Source organism: Enhydra lutris, unplaced genomic scaffold, assembly GCF_002288905.1.
Source record: "Enhydra lutris kenyoni isolate GAN:26980312 unplaced genomic scaffold, ASM228890v2 scaffoldscaffold3, whole genome shotgun sequence".
Taxonomy (NCBI): domain Eukaryota; kingdom Metazoa; phylum Chordata; class Mammalia; order Carnivora; family Mustelidae; genus Enhydra; species Enhydra lutris.
The window spans coordinates 40462580-40480664 of NW_019154087.1; the positions used below are offsets into that span (position 1 = coordinate 40462580).

Genomic DNA, 18085 nt, shown 5'->3' on the forward strand with positions numbered 1-18085 from the left:
CATGCTCAGTGTGGAGTCTGCTTGAGATTCTCTCTCTCCCTCTCCTTCTGCCCCCCTGCCCAACTCATGTGCACTCTATCTCTCTAAGAAAGGAAAGAAGGAAGGAAGGAAGGGAGGGAGGGAGAGAGGGAGGGGAAGAGAGGGAGGGAAGGAGGGAAAGGGAGGAAGAAAGAAAGGAAGAAAATTACAAATTAGGAAGTTAACTATGTACTGGCAGACCTCAGAGATATTGAGGGTCTGGTTCCAAACCACCACAATAAAGTGAGTATTGCAATAAAGTAAGTCAAATGAATTTTTTGGTTTCCTGGTGCATATAAAAGTCATATTTACACAATACCATAGTCTATCAAGTGTGCAATAGCATCATCTGTAAACAATGTGTGTATCTTGATTCTAAAAATACTTCATTGCTAAAAACTGCTAGTCTAAGCTCTCAGTGAGTCTGAGAGCCTGAGTGTTTCTGCTGATGACAGCTGTAATCTTGTCTTGAGGATGCTGGTCAGGGTTAAGGTTGCTGAAGGCTGGGGTGGCTGTGGCAATTTCTTAAAATAAGACAACATTAAAACTTGCCACATCAATGAGCACTTCCTTTCACAACCTCTCTGTACCATGCAATGCTGTTCAAAAGTATTTTACCCACAGCTGAACTTCTTTCGAAACTGGAGTCAGTGCTCTCCAACTCTGCTGCTGCTCTGTAAACAAAGTTCATACAATATTCTAGGTGCTTTATTGTCATTTCAACAGTCTTCATAGCACCTTCACAGGTAGATTCCATCTCAAGAAGGTACTTTCTTTGTTCACCCATAAGAAGCAACTCCTCATCCATTCAAGTTTTATCATGAGATTGCAGCAATCCAGTCACATCTTCAGGCTCCGCTTCTCATTCTAGTTCTCTTAAAATTTCTGCCACATCTGCAGTTATTTCCCCCATGGAGGTCTTGAACTCCTCAAAATCGTCTATGAGGGTTGGAATCCACTTTTCCAAACTCCTGTTCACATTGACACTTCAACCTCTTCCCATGGGTCACAGATGTTCTTAATGGCATCTAGAATGGTGAATCCTTCCCAGAAGGTTTTCAACTGACTTAGCCCAGAGCCGTTAGAGGAATGATTATTTACGGCAGCTATAGCCTTAGGAAATGTATTTCTTAAATACTAAAACTTGCAAGTCAAAATGACTCCTTGATCAATGGGCTGCAGAATGGACATTGCATTAACAGGCATGAAAGCAACACTCATCTCCTTATACATCTCCATCAGAGCTCTTGGGTGACCAGCTGCATGGTCAACGAACAATAACATTTTGAATGGAAACTTTTTTTTAAACAGATCTCAGCAGGGGGCTTAAAATATTCTGTAAACCATGTTACAAACAGGTCCTGTCATCCAGGTTTCTTTTTACATTTACAGAGCACAAGCAGAGAAGATTTAGCATAATTCTTAAGGACCCTAGGATTTTCAGGATGGTAAGTGGACACTGGCTTCAGCTTAAAGGCCTCAGCTGCTTTAGCCCCTAACAAGATAGTCAGACTGTCTATTGAAACACTGAAGCCACGTACTGACTTCTTGCTAGCTATGAAAGTCCTAGATGGCATCTTCTCTCAATAGAAGGCTGTTTCATCTACATTAAAAAGTTCTTGTTTAGGGGGTGCCTGGGTGGCTCAGTGGGTTAAAGCCTCTGCCTTCGGCTCAGGTCATGATCCCAGGGTCCTGGGATCAAGCCCTGCCTGCATCGGGCTCTCTGTCTGGCAGGGAGCCTGCTTCCCCCCTCTCTCTCTACCTGCCTCTCTGCCTGCTTGCGATCTCTGCCTGTCAAATAAATGAACAAAATCTTTAAAAAAAAAAAAAAAGTTCTTGTTTAGGGTAGCCACCTTCATTAATAATTTTAGCTACATTTTTTGGTTGTTTTTAAGACTTTATTTAGTAGGTCACCTGGGTGGCTCAGTTGTTAAAGCTTCTGCCTTTGGCTCAGGTCATGATCCCAGAGTCCTGGGATTGAGCCCCACATCTGGCTCCCTGCTCAACGGGGAGAAGCCTGCTTCTCCCTCTCCCACTCTCCCTGCTTGTGTTCTCCCTTTCGCTGTATCTCTCTCAGTCAAATAAAATAAATAAAATCTTTAAAAATTTTATTTCTGAGATTTTTATTTATGAGAGAGACAGAGAGAAAGGGAGAGAGAAAGGGAGGGCATGCAAGTGGGGGAAGGGGCAAAGGGAGAGAGAGAATCTCAAGCAGACTCAAAGCTGAGCTCAATCTCACAACCCTGAGATCATGACCGGGGCTGAAATCTAGAGTTGGATGCTTACCTGACTGAGCCACCCAGGTGCCCCCATCTTAGCTAGACCCTGTGGATAACCCGCTGCAGCTTCTCCATCAGCACTTGCTGCCTCACCTTGCACTTTGATATTACGGAGATGGCTTCCTTCCTTAACCTCATGAACCAACCTCTGCTAGCTTCCAACTTCTCTTCTGCAGCTTCGTTACCTCTCTCAGACATCACTGAATTGTTTTTAAAGATTTTATTTATTTATTTGACAGAGAGAGATAGAGCACACAAGCAGGGGCAGCTGCAGGCAGAAGGAAAGGGAGAAGCAAGCTCCCCACCGAGCAGGGAGCTCAACGTGGGGCCCAATCCCAGGACCCCGGGATCATGATCTGAGCCAAAGACAGATGCTCAACTGGCTGAGCCATCCAGGTGCCCCTTCATAGAACTAAAGAGAATTAGGGTCTTGCCTGGATCAGACTTTGGTTTTAAGGGAATATTTGATCTTCTATCCAGATCACTAAAACTTTCTCCATATCATCAATAAGGCTGTTTTGCTTTCTCATCATTTGTGTGCTCTTTAAAAAAAAAGAAATCTAGATGGAAAGAAACGATTTTTATTTGTTTTTGTTTTTTGTTTTTAAGAATTTTTTTTTAAAGATTGCATTTATTTATTTGACAGACAGAGATTACAAGTAGGCAGAGAGGCAGGCAGAGAGAGAGGGGGAAGCAGGATCCCTGCTGAGCAGAGAGCCCAACACAGGGCTCGATCCCAGATCATGACCTGAGCCGAAGGCAGAGGCCTAACACACTGAGCCACCCAGGCACCCCTTTAAGAATATTTTTAAAAGGGGTGCCTGGGTGGCTCAGTTGGTTAAGCATCTGCTTTCGGCTCAAGTCAAGATCCCAGGGCCCTGGGATCAAGTACTGCATGGGGCTCCTTGCTCAACAGGGAGCCTGCCTCTCTCTGCCTGCTGCCTCCTGGTTTGTGCACCCCCTACCCCACCTCTGAAAAACAAATAAATAAAAATCTTAAAAAATATATTTTAAAAAGAAACAGAAAGTATAATAAATACCTGACAAGTTGTCACAAAATTGGCATGTGTTCCAGCAAAAATATGTTTGACTTCAAAATCCACAAGGTCTAAAAGAAAATGCAGATCCATGTTCATTGTTTTTAGAAGTAGAAAAATAAATCTTTTGTTACAATCTTAAAACTGCTCTAAAAAAAGTCTTAAATTTTTTTTATTAACATACAATGTATTATTTGTTTTCAGGAGTACAGGTCTGTGAATCATCAGTCTTACACAATTCACAGCACTCACCATGGCACATACCCTCCCCAATGTCCATCACCCAGCCACCCTATCCCTCCTACCCCCGCCCCTCCAGCAACCCTCAGTTTGTTTCCTGAGACGAAGAGTCTCTTAAGGTTTGTCTCCTTCTCTGGTTTCGTCTTGTTTCATTTTTCCTTCCCTTCCCCTATGATCCTCTGTCTTGTTTCTCACATTCCTCAAATCAGTGAGATCATATGATAACTGTCCCTCTCTGTTGACTTATTTTGCTTAGCATAATACCCTCTAGTTCCATTCATGTCATCGCAAATGGCAAGATTTCATTTCTAAAAAAATACTCTTAAAAAAAAACCCAATATATCAGGGTGCCTGGGTGGCTCAGTCAGTCAGGCATCTGACTCTTAATTTTAGCTCAGGTCATGTTCTCAGGGTCATGGGACTGAGCCCCACATTGGGCTCTGTGCTTAGCATGGAGTCTGCTTGTCCCTCTCCCTCTGCTTCCCCCCCAACCCCGGCCCTGTGCTCTTGTGCATGCTCTCTCTCTCTCTAAAATAAATAAAATCCTTAAAACAAAATCTGATATATTACTCATCTAAATTTACTTATTTATTGACAATTTATATTCTTCTAGATGAATCTGGACTACAAGCACCATAAAAAGATTAATTTTGATCAGGTTCTATGTTGTATATTCTTAAAATTTAATTTTTCAGGCACTTGCATAATGAAATCAGGGTGATGTGCTTTAGATGGGGTTTTTTTTGTTTGTTTGCTTGTTTGTATTTGATTTGATTTTAAGCAATCTCTACACCCAGCATGGGGCTCAAATTCACAACCCTGAGATCAAGAGTCACATGCTCTACCCACTGAGCCAGCCAGGTATACCTAGAAGAGGTTCGATTAAATATATAAAAGTGTTTCTGATAATCCATTGACTTGGGATCTTTTTGTATTACCCTGATCTTTAGAAAAAAGTTACTAAATACTCCAGGCATCACTGCATAAGAAAAGATGCATATTGTACGGATTAAAAATAACAGTACAAAAAGAACCACAGATCTATGTACTTCTGTGAAAAGAATATAAATAATTTTTCTCCTCCAGTGGTATCAATTAAAACAAAATCATAAATTAGTAAGACCACTCATACCATCAGCAGAAACCAGGCAGGTGAAGTTTTCTGTTGGAGCCTCCGGATGAGTTGGGCTGCTTTTGCAACATGGTCCACGACCGAAAGACACTACCTTTCCAGTGGTATAGACATATGCAAGAGTATGGTAACTGCAAGAGACAGAATATAATGAAGACCAAGGGACTCACACTTTTTGAGAAATATGATGTCTCCTAACACAAAGTAACAGATTTATCTTATACTGAGTACCCAGATAACCTTATCATAATGTCAAGGTGAGAGGGTATCAGATGATGTGACTAAACAAATGGTAGGTGAATATTAGCTTATTACTAACCTTAAAGATAGAATATTATTGATGGGTCTTTACTATAGCTTCTAGCATTTCTGTTTTTTTGTTTCTTATTTGTCAGAGTGAGAGAGAGCACAAGTCCCTGCTGAGTCAGGGAGCCCGATATGGGGCTCAATATATCCCAGGACAATATATCTCAGGCTCAGTAGATCGCAGGACACTGGGATCATGACCTGAGCCGAAGGCAGATTGTTAACAACTGAGCCACCCAGGCGCCCCACCACTATTTTTACTTTTAACTTTCCTCCCAACCCCCAGCACCTAGTAAGGTGGTCTATACACAGAAGACTTCGAATAAATTCTTATTAAACAAATGAAATTCCTAGCATAAATTAGACAAAAATAGAAAACTCAAGCTGTATTTGAAAGAAGTAAATTTTCAGAAAGGAAAATGATCTATAAAAAGAGTAGTCACATATTTTGGGTTTTAAGTTCTGATAACATGGCTGAGGAGTCATTTTTTTTGGATGAGTAGCAAAGCTTACTGAACCATAGAGGGAGGGGACTGGAGAGGGGTGCCCTGAGGAATCATTTCTAAGTAACAAAATGTAACACTTTCTACTCACACTAAAAACAAACAAACAAAAAACTAGTCCATTACCTTCCACAATCTATCTGTGAAACTAGGCCATCAATTCCTTCCACGAGCTGTGGCCCTTTCTTCTCAGCAGTAGGGCTGTATCCCAGCTGTCCATAGCTATTGCCTCCAAATGTGAACACTTTCCCAGTCTGTTTGAAAAAGAAGGAATCAGACTAATTTCAGATTTTATTTATTTATTTTTTAAAGATATTATTTATTTATTTGACAGACAGAGATCACAAGTAGGCAGAGAGGCAGGCAGAGGGAGAGGAGGAAGCAGGCTCCCCGCTGAGCAGAGAGCCCAATGCCGGACTCGATCCCAGGGCTCTGGGATCATGACCTGAGCTGAAGGCAGAGGCTTTAACCCACTGGGCCACCCAGGCACCCCTAATTTCAGATTTTAAAAAGTAACTAAAAACTTGAAGATTAAGTATTATCAAAGAATTGTATGAGAGCACTATGTGAAATATAAGCTCTATAATAAAGGGGAGGGGTCTTATATTTATTATTTCTAATAGTAAATATAAGTTGCTCCAGCTTTGGGGCCAGAGGTTTCAGAGGTAGAGGTCAGTGCTTCATTTAGTTTTTATTTTTATTTATTTATTTATTTTTAAAGGTTTTATTTATTTATTTGACAAACAGAGAGGGAGCACAAGCAGAGAGAGCAGCAGAGGGAGAAGCAGACTACCAGGTGAGCAGGGAGCCCGATGCGGGTCTCCATCCCAGGACCCTGGGATCATGACATGAGCTGAAGTCAGTCGCTGAACAACTAAGGCACCCGGCTGCCCCTATTCATTTAGTTTTTATATAAACATTTCAACCACACAAATAGTTTTCTATTTGTCTATTCCTTGTGGCTATAGAGAGGATCCATCCCATTGGAATATACTATTTGGCCAGTACAAGAAGAGGAGGCAAACATTTACAAAGCAGGCTGGTAATTGTGCCAAGCAAGAAATGGAACAAAGTAGGTTCTAGTCTATAATCTGGGTTCTTGAAAGCTGTAAAAATTAGTTTGTTGCCTCTGCAATAATTCCATCTATAGAACTATATTATGAATGAACAACTGCTAAAAGGATTAGCTCCTATATTAATCATTTAAAAAAATTTTTAAGATTTTATTTTTAAGCATTTTCTACACCCAATGTGGGGATCGAATTTACAGCCCCAAGATCAAGAGTTGCATGCTCTACCAATTGAACTACTCAGGCACCCCATTAATCTAATTTAGTGGGTATCTAAAAATATTTCCTAAAGCTGAAATTAGCTTCTGTTATACGATCTTGAAAATGTCATGGTTTACATTTGATTAATTTTACCTTTTTAGATATTTGTGCATTGAGTGGTTACGTTGAGATATTGATACACAGTTTGCTTTCACTAACAGGACATTTACCTGTGGGTAACATTGTCAGGAATTTTTAAAAAAATAGCAAAACATTTTAGATTACCTGGGTAAGCACAGCAGTGTGCTCATAACCACAGCTGATGTAAACCACACCTAGATTCTTCAGTGCACCAACTGAACGAGGCTTGGAGCTTTGCACCACTGAAAGAAAGCAGAATCTCTAGAGGCTAAGACTCAGATTTCATAAGCTGTCACATCCATTATATTTTCATCATCTTATAATTCATTAACATAATCTTTTAAATGAGCACTCAGGAGTATTATAGAACAGAGGGAAGGCCCTGCCTTGGAAAAGAAAGAAAAACACCCCTTTAGCATCTATTTCTGAAAACGATGTAATCTGGAATGCCTCAGCCTATTCTCCTAGAAAGCCAAGTTTTAAGACCTTTATTCCCAAGAATAGTGCCATTATGTTATATTTGTTTCTGTCACTTAGTAGGTGTTCTGCAAATATGCAATAATAATTAAGAAAAGAAGAGGACTTACTTCATGTAGACAGAATCAAACGAAATGAGATTAAGTCCTGGCTGAGTATATATTAACTGAATATAAAGAACTGAACAGAGGGACAGGATTCGTGGGGAAGACTTCTCAGTGAGTTTGTTTAAGGGCTGTCGGTTGTTTGTCCTGCAAGCATCTTCTAATCCAGTGGTTCACAAGCTTGACTGCACATTGGCATAACTTGCAGACTCTTTAATTATGACCAATGCCTGACTTCCATCCCCAGACCTTCTGATTTACTTGGTATGGCATCTAACTTGGGTGCTGGGATTTTTTAAATGCTCTTACGGTAGACAAAATAAGGGTCTTCAAAGATGTCCGTGTCCTTTCCCAGAGGTTGTGGCTATGTTAGGTTACACTACAAAGAGGAGTTAATGAAGATGGAATTAAAGTTGTAATCTATTGACCTTAAAATAAGGAGGTTAGCCTGGATTATCTGGGTGGGCCCAATGTAATCACCAGGGTCCTTTATCTGAGGAAGAGGGAATGCAGAAAAATCACTGTGAGAGTAATGTGACCTGAGGAAGATTTCACCAGCCATTGCTGGCTTTGAAAAAGGGGGGCTATCAGTCAAGGAATGGAGGTGGATGCTAGAAGGGGGAAAAGATGAGAAAATGGTGCAACACCCATACGCATCCCCTACCCGGCTGTCCCGAAGCCTCCAGAAAGGAACTCAGCCCTGCTGACACCTTGATTTTAGCCCTGTGAGACCTGAATCAAACTTCTGACCGCCAGAACTGTAAGATAATACATTTGTGTTGTTTGAAACCACAAGTTTGTGGTAATACATTAGAGTGGCCATCAAAAATCAAGATGGCTCCCCAGGGGATTCTCATGTATCACAAAGTTTGGGAATCACTGCTCTAATCCATGAGAGTCCCCTTTGTGGAGCTGGTCCTACAACTGGAAAGAAAGACTGATTTACCACAGGAAGACTATCTCGTTACCTGGGACGTCGTTCTTGTGCAGGCCCAGCTGCCCTTCACTGTTGCTTCCCCAGCCAAACGAAGCCCCCGAGAGAGACAGGGCAAAGCTGTGCACCCCACCTGCAGCCACCTGAGTGAGGGGGATGCCGTCCAGGGACTGCACCCTCTGCGGGCTGGCTTGGGATGGGCACTCCTTCCCCAGGCCCAGCTGCCCGTGGCTATTACTTCCCCAGGAAAACAGCCGGCCATCTACAAAGAGAAAGCAGAGAAATTGAGAACTGCCAACACACTGGAATACCAAATTCAAGTAGAAACTGCCACCCTCATTCTACAAGTCTTTAATAACTACAACAGGGATAAAGGAGGTTAGAGTATTCTCACTAAGAGCAAGGAGGATGGTCAAGAACACCTTCAAAAGCCCCTTCCAACAGCATCCACTCCTCTTCTCCCTCGAGTTGAGAACAACTCTGTTCCTTCAGCTGCTCAGACCAGAAATCTTGAAATCATCCTCGACTCCCTTCTTTCTTTTACACCCTTCACCGTAGCAAATCCTAAAGTCTCTACCTTTAAAATGTGTTGAAACTGACCACTTCTCACCTCTCCACTGTTAACTACCTTAGCCACCAAGCCACCGTTACATTTCTCCTGGAAGTTTACAACAGCCCCTCACTAGATTCCCCGTGTCCATATTTGTCTGTTTTCCAATGCAGCCAGAGTACTCTTTAAAAAAAAAAAAAAAGTCAGATAGAACCCTTTAGGAATTTGCTATCTTGCTCATTAAAAGGCTAATTCTCACCACAGCTCACAAGCCCCAGGTCACCAGTGTTCCCCAGGACACATCTCAGACCTTTATCTCTCCCTTGCGCAGACCTTTCCAGAGACCCTGCTGTTGCTGAACATACTGCTGAGTCTGTTGCTACCTCATTGCCTTTGCATCTAGATCATACCTCTGGATCATGGCCTTAGCATTATGTCTTCCTCCGTCCCTTCTTTTGGTCTCTGGTCATGGTGTAAGTGATAGTCTCCCTAACATCATTTATAAAAGAGAAAGATTCCTTCCCTCCACTCCAGTACCTTCTCCCATTCCCTTTCCTGGCCTCACTTTCCTTCCTACCCTTATCGCCGTTATATGACATAATTATTTGTCTATATGTGTAAGGTTCACTTCCCCTACACACCGTCCAGAATATAAGCTCCATCAAAGCAGAGTCTTAGATATGTTCACAGCTATATCCTCTTTGCTGGAGACATTGGCACTTAAAAAATACTTGTGGAATGACTCTATGGAAGGAAAAGACCATCAACATTTTATGTTGAATTTGACCAAAGATGGGTAACTTATATGAGGTAAAAAAATCAAGATCTTCTAATGCTTCATTGTTTCCCCGGAAAAATGCTAATAAAGCTCAGATTTTTATGTTATTATATCTAATTTTTCTTTTTTAACTCTTCTAAAGTTATTTCTACCACTGAAAAGCATTTCTGGGGCACTTGGTGGCTCAGAGGGTTAAGCGTCTGCCTTTGGCTCAGGTCATGATCCCAGGGTCTTGGGATCCCAAGCCCCATGTCAGGCCCCGTGTCAGGCCCCCTGCTCGGCAGGGAGCCTGCTTCTCCCTCTCCCACTGCTCCCTTGCTTGTGCTCTCTTACCCTCTCTGTCAAATAAATAAAATCTTAAAAAAGAAAGAAAGAAAGAAAGAATTTCTGAGGGCCCACTGCACAATGTCAAACTCATATGAAGGTCTATGAGAACTCACAGTTCACCATAGCAAATGTACTGGGTACGTGGGTTCCACACAACCCTCAGTTCAGACCAGTATAAAGGCAAATCAATACCCTGGGGAAACACTTCAAGGTGTTTCAATAATGAAGAAGAAGGAAAAGAAGGAAGGAAGAAAGACTAATCCTTCTTGTACCCCTGCTATCTGCCATGGATGGTACAGGATATATTGTGTTCTTTCTTTCACTGAATCTTCCAAACACCCCCATAAGATAGGCATCAGTTCTCCTACAGATGAGAAAATCGTCAGGTTAAACAACTTGCCCTAGATCAAACCTCTGGAAATGGTAGGAAGGAATTCTCCAAGAGCCACAGGATTACGCTGTGGTCTCATGGCCTTCATGGTACCATGGTTAACTGCTTAGGGTTGAGAAGTAAACAGATTCAGGTTCAAATCTCACTCCTATTTCTTAGTGTGTGATCTTAGGCAAATCACAAAAAGTCTCTGAGCCCAATTTCTCATTTCTACAATGAGGGTACCAATGATGCACAGCATCTGTGTTTGTTAAGTGATTTCATGAGGTTCCAGACGTAAAGCATCTCCCATAATAGCTGGCGCACAGAAGGCAACCAGGCAATGTCCGGAGCCCCTGTGTGCAGCTGCCATTATGCATATGACATCACCTGGGGGATATGCAAATGTTACATGTCTCTGGAAGACGCTCACGATATGCCACCCCAAAATACGCCATTTTGGCATAAGGGTTATTTTGAGCTGAAGGCAACTGAGAATCCACAAATGTGGGAAAAGTTCTCTGCCCTCCTCTTATCCACCCAAGTGCAAGGTATATATTTCCCATTTGAAGGTGTCCTCTTCTCCTGCACCCGGGATGGGGCAGTGACCCATCACCAGAGATGGACAGTCTGCCTTAACATGAGTCCTCACAAATAACCCTAAATAAAATAACTCTTATCTTCTATTAGTTTCTCCCATGTACTTCCACCTCCCATGTATTTCCCTACAATTGGTCATCCTGCAAAGCCCAAGTCCTTCCTTCATTAAAATGGTTCATAAGCCCCCATGTCTAAACACTTCTTGAGTTTCACTTCTTTTCTGTAAACTTCCATGCACTAAAATAATAAAACCGGTGTGTATTTTCTCTTGTCAATCTATCTTTTGTCACTTAAATGTGCAGACTCCCAGGTACTGAACCAAAGAGGATAGGAGAGGGCGCCTGGGTGACTCAGTGGGTTAAAGCCTCTGCCTTCGGCTCAGGTCATGATCCCAGGGTCATGGAATTGAGCCCCACATTGGGCTCTCTGCTCAGCGGGGAACCTGCTTCCTCCTCTCTCTCTTTGCCTGCCTCTCTGCCTACTTGTGATCTCTGTCTGTCAAATAAATAAATAAATAAATAATCTTCTTTTTTTAAAAAAAGAGGATAGGAGAAAAGTTTTTCTTCTGCAATACTCTCTATTGGAACATTTTGACTGATGCTGGACAAAGGATGGGGCTATTAGTAGAAAAACATGTGAAGTCATAATTTTAATATCTTGACTTTTCTTTCTTTGATCTAAGTAAAAAAGACAAATAGACCTTAGTCTACTTGAGTTTGCTGGTATATACAACCATTCAGCATAAAGGGCAAAGTTCCAGCTAAAACCACTACTAAATTCTGTGACAGTCAGATCAGGTCATGTGAACAGAGATGACCCTTTATGGCATTCATATGAATTAGGCACTACTTAGAGTATAATATGAACAAAGAGAATAGGGGAAAAAATGAAGAACAATACAGCTTATGAAATCTGAAGAGTTAATAAAACTTCTAGGGGTGCCTGGGTGGCTCAGTGGGTTAAGCCACTGCCTTCCAGTCGGGTCATAGTCTCAGGGTCCTGGGATCAAGCCCCACATCGGGCTCTCTGCTCAGCAGGGAGCCTGCTTCCCCCTCTGTCTCTGCTTGTCTCTCTGCCTACTTGTGATCTCTGTCAAATAAATAAATAAAATCTTAAAAAAAAAACCAACAAACTTCTTAATGCATAAAATAGACCCAGTGCATTAAAAATCAACAGGCATCATTCATATTCAAAAAAATTACTTTGTGGGGTATCTGGGTGGCTCAGTCATTAAGCATTAAGCTTCTGTCTTTGGCTCAGATCACGATCCCAGAGTCCTGGGATCCAGCCTCGCATCAGGCTCCCTGCTGGGCAGGAAGCCTGCTTCTCCCCCTCCCACTCCCCATACCTGTGTTCCTTCTCTCACTGTGTGTGTGTCTCTCTCTCTCACTTTAAAAAATAACATCTTTTTTTTAAAAAATTACTTTGTAATGACACTTAGAAGATCCAAAACCCCCCCTTTTTTTTACCTTCTGATAATGCCAGGGAGTGGTGATGTCCACAGGAAACTTGTATAATTTTTATATCAGTCAGAGTTTTTATCTTCCTGTAATAAAAATGATACAAAATTTATTAATCTTTCTTTAGAGTGGCTCACCAAATGAACTACAGATATTAAAACAATCCCAGGTAAGATATTTGGTTTAGGGAAATAACTTTCTCTTCCTTTCTTTTCTTTTTAAACTGGGCTATTTTAATGTTTTTTTACAATAGGATAAATGGGTCTCTGGATGACTGCAGATATGTAAGGCAGTCTGGCAGTATTCAAAAACACCACAGTAATGGCAATTTTCCTGATTGGCATGTAATCGTCAACAATTGTAAGGAGTTACTTGTCTGAAACAGCTGTCACACTGACAAGTTTGCATGTACACATCCATCATTTTCAGGATTTTTGGTAACCTGGGCATATTTTCCCCAGAAATAACTTTATTTTCTTATTTTTTCTGTTCTACCCTTATTCCAAAGTCCTCAAACTATTTAAGCATGACATCAGCACATATAAAGGTACAGAGCAGGGACTTCTGGGTGACTCAGCTGGTTAAGTGACTGCCTTTGGCTTAGGTCATGATCCTGGAGTCCTGGGATAGAGTCCCACATTGAGTCCTGCATTGACAGGGAGTCTGCTTCTCCCTCTGACCCTCCCCCTTCTCATGCTCTCTCTCTCTCTCTCACTCACTCTCTCTCTCAAATAAATAAATAAATAAATAAATAAATAAATAAATAAATAAATAAAATCTTGGGGAAAAAAAGGTACAAGCAGAATCCAAACAGTTCTAATACAGAAGTGATATTTATTAGACTTTAAATGCATTATATAATGTACTAACTTTTATTCTGTACTTACTGGCTTAAAAGAAAAGTTTCTTCATGCACATATGACACAAGGCTTTAGAATTTATAGAACACTGGTATCTATATCACCTGATTTAAGCCCTATGCGATAAAGAAATCATTAGGTTGAATCCTACTAAACTGCCATTTTTGTGGATCAAAAACTAACTATCCACAATTTCATATGGTTGAACCTAACAGAACTCAAGAGTTCTGGTTTGGTCTAGGGAATCACGTTATAGATATCATGTTGTAGAACTAGACTCAAACCTTCGTCTTTTCATTCCAAGTTCAATGCTTGTCCCCCAAAGCCACACACTCTCTTACACAATTAAAAACCAGAGAAGTAACAAAAAGTAACTTCCAAGTATTAAAAATTATACTCTTAAAAATTCTTAAACAGGGCACCTGTTTGGCTCAGTGGGTTAAGCCTCTGCCTTCGGTCAGGTCATGATCTCAGGGTCCTGGGATCGAGTTCCCGCATCGGGCTCTCTGCTCAGCAGGGAGCCTGCTTCCCCCTCGATCTCTGCCTGCCTCTCTGCCTACTTGTGATCTCTGTCTGTCAAATAAATAAATTAATCTTTCACCAAAAAAAAAAAATTCTTAAACATATAATTCATGAACACAATTCAGACTGCTTGTCATATCATTTGTCCTAGAAAATGTATCATTTGTCCTAGAAAGGTGTTTGTGATTCTCCCCCCATCTTACTACACAAAATATTAGGATCCAGTGGCTTAAGACAGAACAAAAAGGTTATGTTGGGAGGAAAACTCTTCCTCTTCCAGGTTGGATCCAGTGGATAGGGAACGGGGACATGCAAATTAACTGACAATAGATTAACAGGAGAAAAAAAACAAGGCTTATTTACATGTACACAGGGGAGCTCCCAGTAATGGAAAATCTGTGGAATCACTTTAAATATATCAACAGCCAAAGGAGGGGATTTAGGACTTCAATAGGAGAGTATGGAAGGTTCCATAGGTTTTTTTAATCTTGATTGGGCAATCTGTCTTCACAGCAACTGAATTCAAAAGAAACTCGCTCTAAGCTGTTAACGGCAGCTTTTTTTTCAAGGAGATCTTGCTTTAGTCAGAAAGGAAGTTCAGATAAGGTTTCTTTCTGTATCTTCTGTGTAATGCTTTTACTTTAAAAAATATTTATTGGGGCGCCTGGGTGGCTCAGTGGGTTAAGCCACTGCCTTCGGCTCAGGTCATGATCTCAGGGTCCTGGGATCGAGTCCCGCATCGGGCTCTCTGCTCAGCAGGGAGCCTGCTTCCCTCTCTCTCTCTCTCTCTCTGCCTGCCTCTCTGTCTACTTGTGATCTCTCTCTGTCAAATAAATAAATAAAATCTTTTAAAAAAATAAAAATAAAAATAAAATAAAATAATATTTATTTTATTTTATTGATATTTTATGTTTACTTTATATATTTTATTTATTTATTTATTTACTGGGAGGGTCCCCACAGTTATTTCCAATACATAAGATGTAGATCAAAGGGTCACAGGTTCTCATTTCAAATGCCCTGCCGTTCTCCTTCATAGGACTCTAATTAAGCAATAGTTGGTGTTGGAGGTGTTTTCCTGCCTCATTCTCTCACTATACTATAATCATTGAGGCTAGGGACTGTGTTTGTCATAGTCATCTTTGTACCCTGACATCTTGCATAGTGCCTTGCCCATGAAACTGAAAAATAACAGATGAATGAATGAGTGAATGGAAATACTTACCTAGGTATAAGATTTATTTCCTTAAATTCTCCAATTCCCAGCTGCCCTTCAGAACCAGCCCCCCATGCAAAGACCCTTCCTTTGTAACAGACAGCAAGAGAGTGTTCCTTTCCACAGTTCACGAGATCAACACGTAGATTTTCCAATGCCCGGATTGGTTCTTCAGGAGCAAAAACAAAACAAAACACCTCAGAAGATTATTAATTTAGCAAGAAGTTTAAGACAACAAGTTTACTTTCTTCAAAAAGAAGGGTCACTCAGATTTCTCATCCTTTCCAATGGACTTTTAAATCAAGGCCTGATAATCACACTTAAGGTGTGAAGGAAAAAAGCTCAATGTATGTTACACTGTCTGTGTGGGAATATGGTTGCCATTCAAAAGGATGAGTTTCATGGAGGAGGGGAACTTGTAGGGACTATGAGGCTTGGCCTAAGATTTCTCTATGATGATGATAGCAAAACAAAGGGAGACAGAGAATAGATGTCTCTTCCAACTTTCCAGCCCTGAACAGTGAGAATAGTGAGTGCCTTCTCAGGAAGAAGTGAGCAGGGAGCCTTCCCCATGAATGTGAGAGGCAGAAGCCAGATCCTCTCACAAAGAGGAATGCAGTAATATGCCCTTAATGGGTCAAAGGTGCCCACAAATGAAAACCTGGTCATTACAGCATGATTCTTACAAGTTAATCTAAACTGCTTTCCCAAAGTGTTTGTCTCTGAATTATAAGAGGTTTTGAGTTAAAATTATCACTACTAGAAAAGTTTTTGCTAATACTTCAGTTTTCTTTTTTTAAAACTTTGTGATCCTATCCTTTTCAATGATTTATTTTCAAACTATGGGATAATAAGAAATATCCCAAAGATTCACACACTCATGAAGGTAGAGACTAGTACCACATTCCTGGGGAACAATTAGGCATCAGGTATCATGTTGCCTCTCATCTCCACCTAAAGGATCAGGATATGCCACCCCGAAATATACCACTTTGACAGAATGACGATTTTGTGCTGAAGGCAACTGAAAAATCAACAGATGCAGGAAGAGTTCTCTGCCCTCCCACTAGACACCTAAAAGTAGGGTATAAATTTCCCTTGTAAAGGTATCCTTCCTTTCCTACACCAGAAAGGGAAGAGGAACTCTTACCACCGGAGCTGGCACTAGTCTCCCCCATATATTTCCAGTCACTTCCCCACAACTAATTATCTTTTGAAGCTCAAACTCCTTTTTCTTTGCTAAAATGCAATATAAGTCCTTGAATTTAACCACTTTTGAGTTTCCTTTTTTTCTGTGAACTCCTGTGCACATAAAATATTAATAAAATTGTATATATTTTTCCTCAATCTTTGTCTACTTAGTTTGCAGGCCTTCAGAAAAAGAACTAACAGGGTAGAGGAGAAGTTTTTCCTCCCAGACACAACTCTTGGTATTTATTTTAAGTAAGTAGTCATAAATTTGGTCAAATAATGGCAATCACAGCATTATTTATAGCAGTCCCTAATGAGGAGAAAACCTAATGTCCATCAAAGAAGAAGAATTAACTTGTATTGTCAAAGCCTGGAATGTTTTGCAACAACTTAAAATGTGTTTTCAAAAAATACATAATAAAAAAGCAATATGTTCATGATATCATGTTTCGTAAGAGCGCAATTTATAGAGCTGTATAAATACCGCGTATCCAAACTATATAATGACATGCTTTTATAAAAGTAAATATAGAATAGAGCAAAAAAGCAAATACATCAAAATATTATAGTTATCTTTGGGTAGTGGAATTATAGGCAATTTCTCTCCCTGTGTTTCTATAATAATTAGTAATGGTAAAAATGCTATTATACTTTTTTTTTTTTAATTTTAGAAAAAGATGCCCTGGAGTATTTCTGAGAGAGTTAGGGATGTTCCACCCAGAAACCACGTTTGGAAGGTCCCTTTAGTCCAGAGAGACCCGCACTGGCAGGGATTGGTCTAGAAAGGCTCAGTGGGAGGGACCATGCTGTCCCGTTAGGTTCCGCTCTCAGTTACGCTTTTAAGATGAACTGGAAACCGAAACAAACTGCAGTTCTGGAAAACGAAACTAACGAAGTTGAGAGCAGGCAGCGTAGAGCATCGTTTGGCCGTATCGTGGGGCCCAGAGACACGGGGCTCCCAGCACCCCCACTACCTGGCCCCCCGCCCCGCACCTTTGTCCCGCACTCACTTGGCTGCTCCTGGCGCTGCACGGCCCTCTGCCCCAGCTGGCCGTGGCTGTTGTCCCCGCACGAGTGCACTTTGCCGTTGCTCAGCAGCAGCAGGGAGTGGCGCTCCCCGGAGGCCGCCTGTCGCAGCTCCGCACCGCCACGGCCGGCCAGCCTCCGGCGCAGAGGTCCTGGGCGGTTGGTGTCCCAGCAGACGTACATCGCTCTCCCGCGCGCCGCGCCTACGCGCTCTCAGAGGCTAGTGACAGCTGAGTGCTGGTTTGCGGAAACCCGAAAGGCAGGTGGACCCGCCGGACTTAACCTAGAGGCTAACTCCCCACCACAACGCCCCCGCCCTGGCACCCTTAGTCATCCTGACGTCCGGGCCAATGGCTTTTGGAGCTCAAAGATGAGCACCCAGTGCTGAGGAGCGCTGAGGGATTCCAGAGGAAGACTCCTGCGTTCACTTACATACTAGCTAAGCAGTTCATGAGCTGTGTGACTTTGGGCCAGTTACCTAACGAAGCTGTGCCTCAGCTACCACATCGATGACACGTGGACAGTAAATCTAACCTTAGGGTAATTCAACAGGTAATGCATAATGCTAGAATAATGCTTGGAGTGCTTAGAGTGCTTAACAAACGCATCTGAGTGCCTACCCTTTTTTCCTAGGCTGTTTTGGGCAGTGGAAAAGCAAAATCCTCTTGGGACTAACACTCTCCTGTTTATAAAGGGGTAAATACTTAGTATAATGTCAAGTGGCAACATGAAGAAAAATAACA

At 41.5% G+C, this 18085-nt stretch overlaps 1 protein-coding gene across 3 annotated transcripts in view; it reads right to left on the reverse strand.

The window, feature by feature from the left end:
* The window catches only part of LOC111153277 (HECT and RLD domain containing E3 ubiquitin protein ligase family member 6), a 62389-nt gene extending 44504 nt beyond the window's left edge, over nucleotides 1-17885 (reverse strand). For all 3 annotated transcript variants that reach the window (XM_022512204.1, XM_022512213.1, XM_022512221.1), the window contains exons 1-8: nucleotides 17327-17885; nucleotides 15135-15294; nucleotides 12537-12613; nucleotides 8477-8704; nucleotides 7072-7169; nucleotides 5642-5769; nucleotides 4707-4837; nucleotides 3338-3405 (exon numbers count right to left, since the gene is read on the reverse strand). In XM_022512204.1, the coding sequence (XP_022367912.1) occupies nucleotides 3338-3405; nucleotides 4707-4837; nucleotides 5642-5769; nucleotides 7072-7169; nucleotides 8477-8704; nucleotides 12537-12613; nucleotides 15135-15294; nucleotides 17327-17525 (1089 nt within the window). In that variant the 5' untranslated portion in view covers nucleotides 17526-17885. The remainder of the gene's footprint in view (nucleotides 1-3337; nucleotides 3406-4706; nucleotides 4838-5641; nucleotides 5770-7071; nucleotides 7170-8476; nucleotides 8705-12536; nucleotides 12614-15134; nucleotides 15295-17326) is intronic.
* Between the last annotated feature and the right edge of the window lie 200 nt (nucleotides 17886-18085).